Source organism: Lepidochelys kempii, chromosome 5 (assembly GCF_965140285.1).
Source record: "Lepidochelys kempii isolate rLepKem1 chromosome 5, rLepKem1.hap1, whole genome shotgun sequence".
Lineage (NCBI taxonomy): Eukaryota > Metazoa > Chordata > Testudines > Cheloniidae > Lepidochelys > Lepidochelys kempii.
Window position 1 is genome coordinate 120,674,362 of NC_136384.1, and position 18,567 is coordinate 120,692,928.

The 18,567-nt window shown below is 41.7% G+C and overlaps 1 protein-coding gene across 7 annotated transcripts in view; it reads left to right on the forward strand.

The window, feature by feature from the left end:
* The first annotated feature begins 1,826 nt into the window (after nucleotides 1-1,826).
* The window catches only part of SMC2 (structural maintenance of chromosomes 2), a 32,861-nt gene continuing 16,120 nt past the window's right edge, over nucleotides 1,827-18,567 (forward strand). Inside the window, exons 1-13 of one of the 7 annotated variants that reach the window (XM_078852953.1) lie at nucleotides 1,827-2,038; nucleotides 2,722-3,039; nucleotides 3,473-3,714; nucleotides 4,825-4,974; nucleotides 6,519-6,641; nucleotides 7,162-7,200; nucleotides 7,398-7,508; nucleotides 7,848-7,892; nucleotides 8,610-8,843; nucleotides 11,304-11,453; nucleotides 15,044-15,277; nucleotides 16,915-17,074; nucleotides 18,014-18,131. In XM_078852953.1, the coding sequence (XP_078709079.1) occupies nucleotides 3,547-3,714; nucleotides 4,825-4,974; nucleotides 6,519-6,641; nucleotides 7,162-7,200; nucleotides 7,398-7,508; nucleotides 7,848-7,892; nucleotides 8,610-8,843; nucleotides 11,304-11,453; nucleotides 15,044-15,277; nucleotides 16,915-17,074; nucleotides 18,014-18,131 (1,532 nt within the window). In that variant the 5' untranslated portion in view covers nucleotides 1,827-2,038; nucleotides 2,722-3,039; nucleotides 3,473-3,546. Of the gene's footprint in view, nucleotides 2,039-2,087; nucleotides 2,209-2,313; nucleotides 2,361-2,721; nucleotides 3,040-3,472; nucleotides 3,715-4,824; nucleotides 4,975-6,518; nucleotides 6,642-7,161; nucleotides 7,201-7,397; nucleotides 7,509-7,847; nucleotides 7,893-8,609; nucleotides 8,844-11,303; nucleotides 11,454-15,043; nucleotides 15,278-16,914; nucleotides 17,075-18,013; nucleotides 18,132-18,567 lie in introns of those variants that run through there. The other 6 variants (XM_073345609.1, XM_073345611.2, XM_073345608.1 and 3 more) reach the window with 6 other exon arrangements.

Genomic DNA, 18,567 nt, shown 5'->3' on the forward strand with positions numbered 1-18,567 from the left:
CATCCCCAATTCAGAAGCAGTGGAGACAGAACCCTTGATTTATCTCAGCAACATATTTTGCTTTTACCCTTTTTTGGAGGAATAGAACTGAACTAATTCTTCTGAACTTTGATTTTTCTATGTGATAGTTTCACTTATTGCAGCTTTCTGAAACTAAGTACTCTAGGTCACATCTAACTGTAGTTTTTGCTTGCATTGTTTTGTACTGTATTGTAAATATGATTCTCACAAATCTATTTAAATGTATTTCTCTTCAGAGACAAAAAGTTAAATAAATACTTTATTAAGATACTAAGTTGAATGCCATGACTACAGATAAAGTCTTTTAATAGAATGCTAATCATGTACCCACTTTCTCTATCACTGCTTGTTTTTAGCTGATCATTCAAAGTCTTGAAAAAACCACTTTCAGACAACCTTGCAAACCAATTCCATAATTCGTTTTCAGAAGTATCAGAACAGGTCATGCGGGTGGGGGAGTGCCACTATATGTGAAAGAAAGAGAAGAATTAAATGAAATAAAAATCTTAAATGAATGAAACTGTACCATAGAATCTCTATGGATAAAGAGAAAAGGAGTACTTGTGGCACCTTAGAGACTAACAAATGTATTTGAGCATAAGCTTTCGTGAGCTACAGCTCACTTCATTGGATGCATTCAGTGGAAAATACAGTGGGGAGATTTATATACATAGAGTACATGAAACAATGGGTGTTACTATACATACTGTAACGAGTGATCACTTAAGATGAGCTATTACCAGCAGGGGAGTAGTGATTATCACTACAAAAGTTCCCCCTTCCCCCACCCCCGGCTGGTAACAGCTCATTTTAAGTGATCACTCTCTTTACAGTGTGTATGGTAACACCCATTGTTTCATGTACTCTATGTATATAAATCTCCCCACTGTATTTTCCACTGAATGCATCCAATGAAGTGAGCTGTAGCTCACAAAAGCTTATGCTCAAATACATTTGTTAGTCTCTAAGGTGCCACAAGTACTCCTTTTCTTTTTGTGAATACAGACTAACACAGCTGCTACTCTGAAAACTTTCAAGAGAGACTGTGGATCCCCATCCCTGGAGGTTTTAAAGAACAGGTTGGACAAACCCTTGTGAGGGGCAATCTAGGTTTACTTAGTTCTGCCTCAGCAGAGGGTGCTGGACCTGATCTCCAGGCCCCTTCCAGCCCTCCATTTTTGATTCTGTGATCCCAAGGCCCCTTCCAGCCCTCCATTTTTGATTCTGTGATCTCAAGGCCCCTTCCAGCCCTCCATTTTTGATTCTGTGATCCCAAGGTCCCTTCCAGCTCTACATTTTTGATTCTATGATCCTGCTATTCCCCTGGGACACTACTGACACAATGAGGGAGCGACAGCTCAGTGGTTTGAGCATTGGCCTGCTAAACCCAGGGTTGTGAGTTCAATCCTTGAGGGGGGGGCCATTTGGGGACGGGTGCTGCTTTGAGCAATGGGTCGGACTAGATGACGTCCTGAGGTCCCTTCCACCCCTGGTAGTCTAGGAGTGCCTGGGAACTGGAGGCAGGAGGAGAATAATGGCGGAGGGATCCAAGCGATGGAGGCATTCTCCCCTCAGTGCACGCTTCCCGCCACTCCTCCCAGGAACAGGGACTCCCACGCCGCATGCCCAGCTGCCCCCCGCGAGCGGGGACTCACACCCCGCAGGCGCGCGCCTGCGCACATGCCCCTTCCTTGGCTCTATCCTACTGCCCCCACCCGGAAGGAACCCGCGCTCCCCTCGATTACCCCTCCCCGCAAGAAACAGGGAGCAAAGGCTCGCGCCCTTATACATGCGCACTCGCAGCAGCAGGCGGGCGGGCGGAAGAAGCCCCCAATCTCCATCTCCACCTATCAGATTGCGGGGGGGTCCTCTCTTGCCCGGGTCTGTCCACGGCAGACGCCGGAATCAATACGTTCTCCGCTTAAAACAGCCTTCTCCCGCGGCGCCGTGGGGTTCTATGGCGCGCTCTCCTTGGCGCCCCGCTCGTCGCCACCCGGGAGCGCTGCGTCGCGTGCAGGTTAGGTGAGCTCAGGCGAGCCCAGGGCAATCAGGCAGCCGCGGGGCTCCCGTCAGTCCTTGCGCGCCAAAATTCAAGCTAAGCGGAAGGGCGCCGGGAGCGGCCGGGCGGTGGGATTCTAGACCCCGCGGCTAACGGTCTGCCCCCGCGCTCGACCCGCCTCTCGGCAGGTGAGAGGCGGCCGGGCAGGGACGCAACCAGGGAGGGGGCCCAGCCTCTCCGCCCTTGGCCAGGGGGCGGGTCCCGTCCCGGTTTCTCGCCGGGGGCGCGGAGAGGGCTCAGCGGATGCACCACGGATGAGGGGAGGATCCTTGAGGAATAGGTATCCCTCCCAGCTATGTTTGCAGGGGCCTTGGGGGCGGGGGGTCCTGATCCCTGCAGGACACCCCCCCCGTCTCCCCAGCGAGGGGCTTCTTTGGGCTGTGGGTGTCCCCAGAAGGGCCTAGGTCAGTGGGGGTCTGGGCTGATACCAGTGAGGGAGCGAAGGGCCCCGCATGCCTGCCCTGCGGGCACAAGCCCTCTCATCACACATGCTCACCCCGGGGGGGGGCAAAATTGGTCACTGTAAACCTAGTCACTGAGGGACAGCAGTCCCAGGCCTGTGCCTGCCCCCAGTCCCTGCCTTTGCAAGCCCCTGATCTTACTGTTTGTCTTTTCCTTTTTCTGGGTGACCCGAACCACAGAGGACAACGGACTGTCCAGGAGCTGTCAGATTTACAAAGTCGCACAGTAAAACTGGCTATAAACAAAGTGCTACCAGGTGTACAGAATAAGGAGACATTTCTCTCTGATCTCAGTTTGGGATAATCTGAAAATCACATTTGTAAAGATAGCAGACAGTACTGGGATTTTTTTTTTATAGTTTACCAATTTGAAATAAAGAAGCGACTGGGTTTTTTATCTACATATATTTTTCCTATGAAGTTCTCAACTATTTTAACACAATTTTAAGCCTAACATAAAGTCACGTTCTGCTCTGGATACAAATAACAGTCCACAAGGTACTTCAGCACTGCCCTTTTAAATTTCTTCCTCTCTCCTTTCTTCAAAAAGACTTTAGTCTTTCTTTTTGCCCCCTATTAGTCTTGTATTTTTTTTTTCTTGATGAGAAACCTATTTTGTTCTACAGTAGAACTTCTATTTGAATATCATGAGGCATATTGAATAAAGTCATGTAATCAAGGGACTCTTCAATGTGAGTAATATTTGCTGGGGGACTCAATTATCCCTCCTTTGGATAACTGAGATTCAGATAACTGAGGTTGTACTGTTGTGGCAAAAAAAAATCTTATCACATTCTTGCATGTGGGACCAAATACCACTGTGTGTGCTAGAGTGGTATTATATTCTTTTCCATTTGTTTCATACTTTGGTTTATATTAGGAGTGCCCTCTGATTTTAGTAAGTCTGCTTTTGTTATTTTAAAACACACAGGACTATAAATCTGAGATCTTTCTTCATATCCCTTGGAGAGGGGCTTGGACAGGTCCTCCAGAGAGACAGAAAAGATGCATATCAAGTCAATCATTCTTGAAGGATTCAAGTCCTATGCCCAGAGGACAGAGGTCAACGGCTTCGACCCACTGTTTAATGCTATCACCGGCTTAAATGGCAGTGGCAAGTCCAACATCCTAGACTCTATTTGTTTCCTGTTGGGCATCTCCAACCTATCTCAGGTAAAAAGGAAGGAGAAAAACTGCAGTTAGGAAGAGTCAATGAGCAACTTCTCATTGTGCTGAATAGCATCCTTGTGCAACAAACCTGAGGTTAATCTTCACAAAATGTTGTGGAGACTGATGTTACTTTTTAACCAAAATGAGACAGACTGACATTTTCTATGCTACTTTTTGGCTAGGCTCAAATTGGCAAATAAAAATGATTTTATTGATAATTAAATATGAATTTGTAATTACCACTGACTCTTATTCTCAAAATTGACTTACAATCATATCTACTGTGTCGATACTCTTTTACATAGGACTATTACAAATACTAGGGAATTCTTTTCAAACACTTTGTAGAAGACTATAAATATATTAGCTTTGTATAGCAGTAATAATCATACATTGATATAAACTATGCAGCCCAGAACCACTGGGGAAAAAATGCCAAGTTAGGAAGTCGTAGATTGGAACTGCAGACTTTTGGTAGGTAAAAGTACAATCACTGAATATAACATAAACTTATTTCTCTGTAATAAAGTTGGGCATATCTGGAGCTGGTCTGAGAACACTGTTAGCTGACTCATCAGAAAAACAGCAAGCAGGTTTTGTTGAAATGATTTGTATTTAAAAGACACTGGCGTCTACTGCTACTTATATGAAAAGTGTGCATTTTGAAGCAAATGTGGATCCCAGTCTTTAAACAATGCTGCTCTGGGATTCTAGGGAAATCCAGGAAAATTGCAAGCAAATCCTATTATGCTATCTTTACAATCACACACATACTGTATCATGAAATCAAACACGTTACATAAAGGCACTTATGTATTAACTGATCTTGTCATTGTGCTTCTAAATCTAAACATTTAATTTTTCTCATGTATCTGGTTTAAAAAAAAATGCTTAGCTGACTTACTGTATGTTAGTTTACCATGCAACCATCTTGCACATTTTCTCCATGCTCTGTTTTATACCTGTTATCTGCTAGAGTATCTAAATGTATAGTATTCCTATTTTTCAAATATTTCATACATTTTTCCTCAAATTCTAGCAATTAATAGTGTACGGTGTGAAGCAATGCAATGGCTTTCTGTTAATAAATGTATTCCTCTTCCACATTTTCAGGTGCGAGCATCCAATTTGCAAGATTTGGTTTACAAAAATGGTCAGGCTGGAATTATTAAAGCGACTGTATCAATCACGTTTGATAATTCTGACAAGAAACAGAGTCCGTTGGGATTTGAGGCTCATGATGAGATCACAGTCACCAGGCAGGTGAGTGTTTAACATCACAAAGACTTATGTATTTCCACCATTCTCAGTGGAAAATAACTATACTAAGATAAAAGGCAGATTGTTATTTTTCAACTAGATGGTATAGAATTCAATGTTGTAGGGTTTTTTTAAATGCTCTCCACCCTTACGCCTCAGCTTATTTTGCATAATCAAGATTTCTTCAGGTAAGGTTCTAAAGAACACTTGGTTTCTTTTACTTGATTGTGCACTAATTTTTTTTAAATATGCTCTCTTGAAAACTTCATGAACTTGTGCTAGGAAAGCAATGTTTTCAGAGAGAACTCAATAACAAACTATATAAGATTTGAGCTAAGCAAGTAAATAAGGATATAACAAGTTGCCTTTTCACAGTTCATACTCCAAATTTTGTAGTATTCCATATACCATAAACATTGACTCTACTCCCTTAAATGGAAACGCACCTAATCATGAGACAACATTCCTGGAGCAAGCTATATTGTCCCATACAGAAAATAGTGTGCTTCCCTTTTCTGCCTTTCTCCTTTCCTTTTGTCCACTTGCGATACTGAATTCATTTATTCACAGTACAGATGTGGTACAGACAGGAGCACTGGAAGCTTTCCTATGCTGTCTCAGAGTGTGCTTTGACTTGACACGAAGGGACCACCTCTAGAAGTAATTGGTTCCCATGACCCATATTAACCATAACTAAAGCTGCAAGTTTGTCACGGAAGTCTCAGGAAGTTTGTCTCAGGAAGCTCAGGCAGCCCCAGGCCAGTCATACTGGCCACTGCTTGGGCAGTCTTGGGCCATCGCCTCCCTCCCACCCCCCCCCAGCAGCAGCAGGAGGAGTTTGGGGGGGGGGCTCAGGGCTGGGGGTTGTGGCGTGGAAGGGGATGAGGGCTCTGGGCAGCGCTTACCTTGGGGGGCTCCCTGGAAGTGATAACATGTCCCTCAGCTCCTAGCTCCAAGCACAGCCCCCACTCACAGGCACCACCCTCACAGCTCCCATTGGCTGTGGTTGCCATTGGCTGGCAGTGCTAGGAGCTTAGGGAGGGAATGTCATCGCTTCCCAGAAGCCGGGTAGAGAGCCTGCCAGCCCTGCCAACCACCCCACCACCTCCCATCTGTCCATGACCTGTCCATGACTTTTACTAAAAATACCAGTGACTAAAACATAGCCTTAACCATAACCTTTCTGATGAAACTGACAACAAGTTTGCTAGTTGTGGTGGCGGTATTTTTTTTTTTCTGGTCTGACACTGAACTGAGAGACTTGTTTCTGACTACCAAGGAATTGCCAAAGATACTTGCCATGGGGGTTTAGCTCACATTTTTGCAGTTGGGGTAGAGGATTTTAAAAACGGTACTTCAAACTGATGAGAGGGTTTGTTTGATCTGTGTATTTTGTAATTTTGTTAATTCCCTCTGGACACATTGAAACTGTTTTCCATTTGTTGTTTGCTCAGATTCCTCCATCTAAGAATTCCATTAGTTTGTATTCTCAAACCATAAAGCCATTTTTAGTTAATTTTGAGTATCCCATTTTTCTTTTTCTCAAGGTCGTCATTGGTGGTAGAAATAAGTATCTAATCAATGGTGTGAATGCAAACAACACAAGAGTGCAGGATCTCTTCTGTTCTGTTGGGCTCAATGTCAATAACCCTCACTTTCTCATTATGCAGGTATTATATATATATTCCTAAAAACTTACTTCCTTTGTTGCTGGATTTGGGAATTTTGCTTTACATTAGCTCTATACATTGTTTCTATTACCACAGAGGCTTCCACATATTGACTGACATCAAATCTCTCAAAGCCAATCTGTGACTAAGAATTTAATCAAAATCAGTCAGTCAGTAAGAGATTCCAAACAGGGAGTGAAAGCAATGTGCCTGATCAGTGTAACTATGTATAGCGGGACACAGCATAAGCAAAGTTATAAAGTATAGCACATAATACTTACCAGCTGACTGTAATGAGACACAAGCTGTTTCAGATTTGAATCTGAACTTTCAAGAATGAGATAACTGAAGCAAAACCAGGTTTGTTCTTTTAGACAGAATAAATTTATCTTTAAAAAATTATTATACTACCTGATAAAGTTTTGATTGAGAATTTAATATATAAAAATCTTACACTTTATATGACAGTTTAGTGCACTTTGAGTTTAAGGGCCATAATCATTTTTGCCTCTATTTCCAGGGACGAATTACCAAGGTTCTAAACATGAAACCTCCAGAGGTGACGTTTCCTTTCTTTCTCTTTTTTCTTGATATCCTTTATATGTGTAAAATTTTGAGCTGACTGTTTGCTCAGGACTGTTGGAACTGTATTTTGAAGAAAGGTGGGGAGGGAAAATTTTTTGTTTAACACTGGTGATTTTGAAGCAATTTCATAAGCTTAGTGGGTAGGGTTTTTTTTTGTTTTTGTTTTTCCAGATTTTAGCTATGATTGAAGAAGCAGCTGGTACAAGGATGTATGAGTGCAAGAAAATAGCTGCCCAGAAAACTATAGAGAAAAAAGAGGCAAAACTGAAAGAAATTCAAACGGTACTACGTGTTTGCAATTGTGTGGCTTTTTAATGCTTTACATAAATTGAATAACCATCAATGATAGCAGTTGTAAGGTGACTTGAATGACTCAATTGACTGTTGTGTAGCCTTAGAAAGAACAAAAGCTTCTCTGCCACAATAGAAGAGGCAGTACTTGACCCATTTGCGCCACCATGGTCCCTTCTCTTTCCCCTGCCCCCATTTGTTGTATATTTATGGTTTGTGGAAAGTTTGCTTTTTCTGCCTAAGGCAATGTGCATGTGGTCAGAGTAGTAGGATTTGTGAGAGTTTTCAGATTTAAGAATCTGAAAATATATTCTATTTTTTATGTTTCAGATTTTAGAGGAAGAAATCACTCCAACCTTACAGAAACTGAAAGAGGTACCGATCATTAGACCAGAAATACATTTTTGGCTTTTAAACAGACTTAGTGTTCTGCTGGGTGAAATTACACTGGGGGCCAATTTTTAAAATATTGGAAAATAGCATGACTAACTTGGATAATCTCTTCAATGATTCATTTTTTGAAACAAAATGCTCTCCTAGACTCTAAAACATCTACACACATTTCTAGTCTGAATATCTTTTTAATGTGGAAAACATGGTTTATAGAGATGATATTTTATTTTCAAATGTCTAATTATAATGGTAACATTGGCCATTCAGGACCTGCAAGAAATTATGGAGAAAAAAAACTCGAAGACAATTGCAAGATGAAGTTTTAACTTGGTTCATAAAAGGATATCCAAGTGTTGATGCTAATACAACAGCCTGTACTGTGCAAACATTTGCTAACATTTTGCTAAGCAGGCATGTGTATGTATAATGCATTTGATGCTTCAGAGGAAGGCAAAAGTGTAACGCATATAGCCAGTTGGGTACTACTGTATGTAGGAAAGGAGAATCCTTCCTTGCTTTCTCATCCCTCTAGGGGAATTGACATATATCCTTTGAAGCATGAGATTTAATTACTCGCCTTGGCTTGTATAGCTACAAATATTGATCATAAAGTTATACAGAACTTTTTAGAAATACCATGGGCGTATTACAAAAAACTTTTAATGATGGCTTATTTTTATTGGTGGCCCTTTCTTTCAGGAACGATCATCCTATTTAGAGTACCAAAAGGTAATGCGAGAGATAGAACACTTAAGCCGTCTCTATGTTGCATATCAGTTTGTCTTGGCTGAAGAGACGAAGGTACGTTCTGCTGATGAGTTAAAGGAAATGCAGGCTAACATAGCGAAACTTCAGGAAACAATGGCTGAGAATGAGAAAAAGGTGAAGGAACTTAACAAAGAAATAGCAGAGATGGAAAAGAAGAGAGATCAGGTAAGTGAACACAAATATGTTTATGTTGATGTATATATTAACACAAGGGATTAAATTGGAAAGGAATAACTTCATTTCTCTGAATTAAAATATATAGAGAGAACCAGTGTTCCCTGTAATATTTTACATTCATGCGCGGAATGAATTTTGTTATGTGCACCAATATGGAGGTGATGTGTGACACATCACCTTCATATTGGTGCACATAACAAAATTAATGTGGTGGGGGTGGGGCTGAGGGGTTCGGACTGCAGGAGGGGGCTCAGGCCTGGGGCAGAGGGTTTGGGCTCTGGGTTGGGGCCAGGGATGAGGGGTTTGGGGTGTGAAAGGGGGCTCAAGGCAGAGGGTTGAGGTGTAAGGGTTCTATGGGCTCTGGGGTGGGGCCGGGGATGAGGGGCTTGGGGTGCAGGCTGCCTCAGGGCTGTGGTGGGGAGAGGAGGACTCCCCCCAGCCGTCTCTCACCGCAGCTGCTCGGGGCTGAGGAAGGGGCACCTCTCCCCACTGCAGCCCTGAGCCCCTGCACGGGACTTAATAGGTGGCTGAGCAGCTTAGAGGGAATTTAGGAGAGAACAATTTCCTTTGGGTTTTATATGCTTATGTTTATACACTACATACTGTAATTCTTAGCCATTATGTGAAAGACACACTTGATTTAATAATTATACTTCCATCTAAAATATTTTACATCCTATCATTACCAGTAATACCTAAGATAACTGAAAGATTAGAAATACTGTCTTTTCAGGCTTTTTATTTTTACTTTTTTCATTTGATAGTTATTTGAGTTTAGTCGGCTTGTGACAAAATAGCATTAAGATAAAGAAAATAAGACTATACACCACAAAAGTTGGCAGAGGGATTTTGTAGTTCTTGAGCATCTTTTTGAGATTGAGTAGATTTCTATTTGGCGGCATCCATTAATAAAGAATAAGAATTATATTTTATTATGATATAAACACTGATATTTTATAGGTCACCTAACACCAGATTATGTGGTTATCTTAATGGCATTATAACTGTAGAAGAACTAAGCCAAGTGCAGTCATATTCTCACAATTTCTATTTTCCATGCCAGTGGAAATAGGAACATAGTTTAGCATACTTAGGCCCTGATTCTGTGTATATTTACGCATGTGAGTAGCTCGTCTCATGTGAAATAAATAATATTTGTGGAAGTAGATCTTTGATTGGTGTGGAAGATTCACATTCAGATGTTCTAAAACTCAGAAAACCCTGTCATTTTGAGAATGAACATTCTTGTATCTTTGAAAGAGGGGGAGATGTCCAGCCAGAGAGAAGATACCTGAAAGGCAACTTATTTACTCGAAGAGAAATAAATGCCACAGTTCAGAATAAATGAATGAAAATCCTTCTAGATCCATTGGAAAACCATTCATTCTCTGATGCCTCCCATCCACTCTTTAATGTAAAATGACAAAAATGTTATTTGTGTACTTTATATTGTGGTTAAAAGACACTTCAGCAAGTCAAATTGGGCTCAAAATTCAGCTTTTATAAAAATAAGCATTCATGCAAGATAATGGAAATGTTTCTACCATATTTTCCAGCGCCAATGAAACGATTCTTAAACGTAGGCTTTTCAAACGTTGCCCTGTATTATTTAAACCCAAATATAGCAGCACCTTGCTACCAAATCCAACCTGGAAGTCAAGCTTACTTGAAACTGATTTTTTTTTTTTTTTAAATGAAGCTATTTGCTCTGTGTGTTCATTGCACAGAGATTTGCATCAAGTGAACAGCATAAATAGTGAAAAATAAACTTGATTTATAATTAGGGCCCTACCAAATTCACGGCTGTGAAAAACACGTCATGAACCGTGAAATCTGGTCTTTTTGGTACTTCTACCCTATACTATACAGATTTCACGGTGGGGAGACCAGCGTTTCCCAAACTGGGGGTCCCAATCCAAAAGGAGGTTGTGGGGGAGGTTGCAAGGTTATTGTTGGGAAGGGTTGCAGTATTGCTACTCTTACTGCGCGCTGCTGCCTTCAGAGCCGGGCAGGCAGAGAGTGGCGTCTGTTGGATGGGAAACCAGCACTGGAGGCAACGGCGCTGCCAGCAGCAGTGCAGAAATAACAGTGGCAATACTGCAACACTCCCCGCCCCACAATAATCTTGTGCTCCCCCCAACTCCCTTTTGGGTCAGGACCCCTACAGTTACATCATCATGAAATTTCAGATTTAAAATATACGATTTTTAAAATCCTATGACCGTGAAATTAACCAAAGTGGGGCCGTGAATTTGATAGGTCCCTATTTGTAATTATAATGATTAAAACTAAAAGAATTTTAAGTGACAGTGGTAAGGAAATTTGGTTTTAATCTTTTTTTTTTCTTTTTTTTTCCTCAATGCAGCTGAATAGAATGTACAATATCATATGATTATTATACAGGTTTCTTGTAGTATGAATTACATTTTTTTTTTGCCTTGGTTATAGGAAGTTGGTGGTGTACTCCGTTCACTGGAAGATGTTCTTGCAGAAACTCAGAGAGTTGATACAAAAGCACAAAGTGCTCTTGATCTCAAGAAGCAAAACTTTAAAAATGAAGAGAAGAAATGTAAAGAATTAGTAAAAAGCATGGAGGAGGTAAACAGTAAGGCCCTTGTTTTTAAAACTTCAGGAAAATATTTAAACTGGTGCACTACAAACATCTTCAGTAATAAATAAAATCACAACATACAGCTATTATATATTACTTTTCTGTAATGTATGTCCAAGAGGGATAAGAGCGCTGGGACAAATGTATGGCATAAACATGCCAGGGCGCCACAAGGATAGAATCATAGAAGATTAGGGTTGGAAGATGCCTGAGGAGGTCATCTAGTCCAACACCCTGCTCAAAGCAGGACTAACCCCAAATAAATCATCCCAGCCAGGGCTTTGTCAAGCTGGGCCTTAAAAACCTCTAAGGATGGAGATTCCACCACCTCTTTAGGTAACCCATTCCAATGCTTCAACACCCTCCTAGTGAAATAGTTTTACCTAATATCCTCCCCCACTGCAACTTGAGACTGTTGCTCCTTGTTCTGTCATCTGCCACCACTGAGAACAGCCAAGTTCCATCCTTTTTGGAACCCCCCTTCAGGTAGTTGAAGGCTGCTATGAAATCCCCCCCTCATTCTTCTGCGGACTAAACAAGCCCAGTTCCCTCAGCCTCTCCTCGTAAGTCATGTGCCCCAGCCCCCTGATGATTTTCGTTGCCCTCCGCTGGACTCTCTCCAATTTGTCCGCATCCTTTCTGTAGTGGGGGGCCCAAAACTGGACACAGTACTCCAGATGTGGCCTCACTAGTGCCAAATAGAGGGGAATAATCACTTCCCACGATCTGCTGGCAATGCTCCTACTAATGCAGCCCAATATGCCGTTAGCGTTGGCAACAAGGGCACACTGCTGACTCATATCCAGCTTCTCATCCACTGTAATCCAGGTTCTTTTCTGCAGAACTGCCGCTTAGTCAGTCAGTTCCCAGCATGTAGCAATGCATGGGATTCTTCCATCCTAAGAGCAGGACTCTGCACTTGTCCTTGTTGAACTTCAGCAGATTTCTTTTGGCCCAATCCTCCAATTAATCTAGGTCACTCTGGATCCTATCCCTACCCCCAGCATATCTACCTCTCCCTCCATCTTAGTGTCATCCACAAATTTGCTGAGGGTGCAATCCATCCCATCATCCAGATTATTAATGAAGATGTTGAACCCATGGGGCCGACCCATGGGGCACTCCTCTTGATACTGGCTGCCAACTAGACATTGAGCTGTTGATCACTACACGTTGAGCCCGACGAGCTAGCCAGCTTTCTATCCACCTTGTAGTCCATTCATCCAATCCATACTTCTTTAATTTGCTGGCAAGAATACTGTGGGAGACCATATGAAAAGCTTTGCTAAAGTCAAGGTATATCACGTCTACCGCTTTCCCCATATCCACAGAGCCAGTTATCTCATCATAGAAGTCAATTAGGTTAGTCAGGCATGACTTGCCCTTGGTGAATCCATGTTGACTGTTCCTGATCACCTTCCTCTCCTCCAAGTGCTTCAAAATGGATTCCTTGAGGACCTGCTCCACGATTTTTCTGGGGACTTAGGTGAGGCTGACTGGTCTGTAGTTCCCTGGATTCTCCTTCTTCCCTTTTTTAAAGATGGGTACTATATTTGCCTTTTTCCGATTGTCCAGGACCTCCCCTGATTGCCATGAATTCTCAAAGATAATGGCCAATGGCTCTGAAATCATATCAGCCAACTCCTTCAGCACCCTCAGATGCATTGCATCCGGCTCCATGGATTTGTGTATGTCCAACTCTTCTAAATAGTCCTTAACCTGTTCTTTCACCACTGAGGGCTGCTTGCCTTCTCCCCTTACTGCGCTTCCCAGCGCAGCAGTCTGGGAGCTGACCTTGTCTGTGAAGACCGAGGCAAAAAAAGCATTGAGTACTTCAGCTTTTTCCACATCATCCATCACTAGGTTGTCTCCCCCATTCAGTAAGGGTCCCATACTTTCTCTGACCACCTTCTTGTTGCTAACATACCTGTAGAAACCCTTCTCGTTACCCTTCCTTGTTAGCTGCAACTCCAATTGTGCTTTGGCCTTCCTGATTACATCCCTGCATGCTCAAGCAATATTTTTATACTCCTCCCTAGTCATCTGTTCTAGTTTCCACTTCTTGTAAGCTTCCTTTTTGTGTTTAAGCTCACCATATATTTCTCTGTTAAGCCAAGCTGGTTGCCTGCCATATTTGCTATTCTTTCTGCACATCAGGGTGGTTTGTTTCTGCACCCTCAATAGGGCTTCTTTAAAATACAGCCAGCTCTCCTGGACTCCTTTCCCTCTCGTATTAGCCTCCCAAGGGATTCTGCCCATCAGTTCCCTGAGGGAGTCAGTCTGCTTTTCTGAAGTCCAGGATCTGTATTCTGTAGAGATAAAGAGTAAGTGGCATTGCCTTTTTACAATATCATGTATTATATAAAGTAGTCTAAACTTGCCCTTTAATAAAGATTTGATTTCCCCCTTCAGTATCACCTGAGAGACAGATTTTGTTTTAAACTTGGTGTTCATGTGTAGCCTGATATAAAGAATATATTTCCCATTAGGAATTAGGTGTGTGCATGAACAGAATAGGCCCCCTCAGCTAGTATTATTTTTTTTATGAAGTTCAAGTTGTATAAGTAGGGGCATAGCGAGCAGATCGAGGGACGTGATCGTTCCCCTCTATTCGACATTGGTGAGGCCTCATCTGGAGTACTGTGTCCAGTTTTGGGCCCCACACTTCAAGAAGGATGTGGATAAATTGGAGAGAGTCCAGCGAAGGGCAACAAAAATGATTAGGGGACTGGAACACATGAGTTATGAGGAGAGGCTGAGGGAGCTGGGATTGTTTAGCCTGCAGAAGAGAAGAATGAGGGGGGATTTGATAGCTGCTTTCAACTACCTGAAAGGGGGTTCCAAAGAGGATGGCTCTAGACTGTTCTCAATGGTAGCAGATGACAGAACGAGGAGTAATGGTCTCAAGTTGCAGTGGGGGAGGTTTAGATTGGATATTAGGAAAAACTTTTTCACTAAGAGGGTGGTGAAACACTGGAATGCGTTACCTAGGGAGGTGGTAGAATCTCCTTCCTTAGAGGTTTTTAAGGTCAGGCTTGACAAAGCCCTGGCTGGGATGATTTAACTGGGAATTGGTCCTGCTTTGAGCAGGGGGTTGGACTAGATGACCTTCTGGGGTCCCTTCCAACCCTGATATTCTATGATTCTATGATTCTATGATTCAGGGAGGATCACAATAGCTTTAAAATATGTGCTCTATGAGAATATGGATGCTCTGAAGATTAAATGAGTGTCAAGGTTCACATTTCTGTCATTGGTAACAGTAACAGGTAAAAAGATACAATACTTAAAAACTTTTCCCCTCTCATCTGTATCAGTTACAGTAATTTATTTTTCCAGTGTATTTTGTGCAACACTTTGTATTTGCCCTCTGTGTGTGGCTCTTTCGTGCAAGAATAGGGGCAAGAAAACATTTAAAAAATATAAATATATGATTGTACAACCACAAAGACTGGCAAGGGGGCTTGGGAACTTAATACTTTAAACTATTTGTAACTTATTTTTCAATACTGTTTAGATTTCAAGTTGATGTTACTCTCTCAAATGAATCTGATTGATCTGATTTGTTTTGCTAAAGGATTCTAAGGCTTTAGTGGCCAAGGAGAAGGAAGTAAAGAAGATAAAAGATGGGCTCAATGCTCTGCAGGAGGCAAGTGATAAAGATACAAATGCTTTGGTTGCTGCACAGCAACATTTTAATGCCGTATCTGCGGGTCTGTCCAGCAATGAAGATGGTGAAGAAGCAACCCTTGCTGGACAGATGATGACGTGCAAGAATGACATTAGTAAAGCAGAAACGGAGGCTAAGCAGGTAAGAATAGAAGCTAAGCAGGTAAGAATAGAAGCTAACCATGTCCCAAACAAGCATTGATGTTTTTATGAACTTTGTCTTGAAAAGCTTGCTCAGCAACATTCCATTTGGTTATCAAAAAATGCTTTACAGGGATGTTCTGTAACAGGCAGTGCATGATAGCATATTGTATTAACATACATTAGGAAAAGCCATGGCACTGACATGAGAAAAAATACAAAAATTAGAATTTTAGATTTAAAAAAGAAAGTCATGGTACTCGGTGCTTTTAATTTCAACGTCAATGTCCTGTAATTTATTTTTTTATGTTTACATTAATTGTTTAAAATTAAATGTAACCAGTTCAAGCTATATTAAAGCCCTAAATCCACTGTATATATGAAAACCAGACTTATAAAAATTCATTGATCAGTCTTGCTCAGTAGATGGCTACTTGTTCTCTTTGTCACTCAGTGTTTTTAGTGAGGGGGGGGGAAGCTCTGAAAGTCCTGATTTTGGTCCTGGTAGTCATGAAAAGATTAATCTTAATTTTAAATCATGCAGATCTGTGGCAAGATATGTTGGTATTCTAATTTATGCCAGATCTAGACTAAAAAGTTAGGTTGACGGAGCTACGTCTCTCGGGGTGTGAAAAATTCACATCCGTAAGTGATGTAGTTAAGCTGACCTAACCACCCCACCCCTCGGTGTAGACAGCACAAGGGCGAAGGAAGAAGTCTTCTGTTGACTTACGTGCCACCTCTCAGGGAGATGGATTAACTACACCAATGGGAGAACCCTTCCTGTCGCTGTAATGAGTGTCTACACTGAAGTGCTACAGTGGCACTCTTGGAGCATTTCTAATGAAGATATAGCCTTAATAATAGTCATTTGGTTCATTCATACTAAACTAGGGGTGGCCAACCTGAGCCTGAGAAGGGGCCAGAATTTACCAATGTACATTGCCAAAGAGCCACAGTAATATGTCAGCAGCCCCTGATCAGCATCCCTCCTGATCAGCAGTTTCTGATGTGCAGGAGACTCTGGGGGGGGGGGGAGGGGAAGGAGCGAGGGCATGGCAGGCTATGGGGAGGGGAGGGGACGGGAAGGGGTGGAGTGGGGGCAGGGCCTGTGGCAGAGCCAGGGGTTGAGCAGTGAGCACCCCCTGGCCCATTGGAAAGTTGACACCTGTAAATTCCAGCCCCAGAGTCCGTGCCTATACAAGGAGCCGCATATTAATGCAATGTTTTAAATTAAAACTTCAAACTTAATATATGCTTAGTCCTTAGTGAGGAATGTGGTCAATGACTCATCTAAAGAAATGTGGTTTTGAAAAACCCTAAAGGGGGCCTACTCCTTTTCATTCATTTACTAACCCTATTCATTACCCTCTCTGAAACCTTCCCCCATCCTGCCTTTTAATATATGACCTAAAATAACAGAGAGATGCACAATATAATATTTTTATTTCCAGACTCTCTCCCCCATCTACTATTGCACTGTGTTTTTAAATGCCAAGGATGCTATTTGACACTACTGTAAGTGATAAGGATCCTGAATGATAACCCAAGCACACTGATAATGTAGACATTCTAAATCTATACAACATACTATTTGAAAACCTCCAGGTTCTGTATTTGTCCTGTATTTCACTATAGGCTCAAATGAAGTTGAAACATGCTCAACAAGAATTAAAGACAAAACAAGCAGAAGTAAAAAAGATGGATAGTGGCTACAAGAAAGATCAAGAAGCATTTGAAGCTGTCAAAAAGCTGAAAGAAAAACTAGAAAATGAAATGAAAAAGCTAAACTATGAAGGTTTGTGGTACTGACTTACTGCAAGAATAGCAATTTTGGGATTGATGGGTGGAAGTCTAGGACGATCTAGAAGAACCTGGTGTGAAGAAAGAGCCTGAAAATATAGGAAGAGAACTCTGAAGAAATTAATATTTCTGCCATTTTAATGAATGGTTACTAGTATAGTGGAGCTAGCACAATAGAATTAGATGGGAAAATATGCAGCTTTCTTACTTGTAGCAGGTCAGAGTTCATAGATCACTGGGCTGCAGGTTGGGGCTGTATGATTGCATGTTGAAGGTAAAAGCATACTAGTTTAAACTTATAGGCCAAGATTTACAATTCTGGGTATTTAAATTGGGACACCAGACTAAAACTTTCCCCCAACCTCTTCCCAGTAAAGGGCAATGATGCATTTTCATTAAGGCACCTTCACACCACTCTGTCAACATAAGTATAACTCACATCCAATTTGAGGCCCCTTTACAGTGCAAATGCAGAGCCAGAGTATACAGGGGCTCTACTGTAAATGAAAATCCAGCCCAAAGTCCATAGCAAATGCCAGTGTTTGCCATTTCTGAAAATCTAACCAGTTTAAGTGCCTTAGTTTAGGCACCTAAGTTGGAAAATGTTGTCCTAAGCAAGGTAAAGTGTCTTGGAATTTTTTGTGTATGTCCTCACTGCAAAAAGTGCATTTATTTAGCTAAAAGTACCAATTATTGTTTTTCTATAAATCTCATTGAAGCTTGCTAAGTTCCAAGTTTTTGATTTATGTCTGTTTGGAATATTTGGGTGCCAATATTTTGCTTAAATTATAGCTGTAAGAATCTTGGAAGAAGGAAGGACTTCTCATTATGCCTTGGGCTACTTGCTGTGTACCTGCTTCTAAACTGCTTCATATCTAAATCTGCAAAGAGTGTGACTAAAAAGTTCAGTGATATGTTTGTTTGGCTCTTTTAGACAAAAAAGAAGAAACTCTTTTAGCAAAACGGAGAGAGCTGTCTCGTGACGTCGATCAGTTGAGAGAGTTATATGAAGCCTTAATGGCCAAGTTTCCCAGTCTACGTTTTGAATATAAGTAAGGCCTCAGAATTGTACTCTAATGTTCACTAAACATCTATTTAAAAAAATAAAAGTCCACACAATTTTATAGAAGTTTCTAGAGAACTCAGGAGGATGACAATTCAGGAAGTCATTGTTTTGCTATTGGTATATAAATAGTTTGCTTCCCTTTCCATTACTGACTTTCAGTTATGGCATGATTAATCTGCCTGGGTATTTAGGACAATAATATATTACCTGGCACTTACACGGCTCTTTTTACACATGGATGTCCAAGCACTTTACAAAGGCGGTAAATATCATTATCTACTTTTTGCAGATGGGGAAATTGGGGTATGAAGAAGTAACATGATTGCCCAAAGGTCCATCCTGCCAGTGGCAGAGCTAGGTCTCCTGAGCCACAGTCTGGTGCACTATCCACTGGGACAAGTGAAAGTGAAAACAGCAGATGC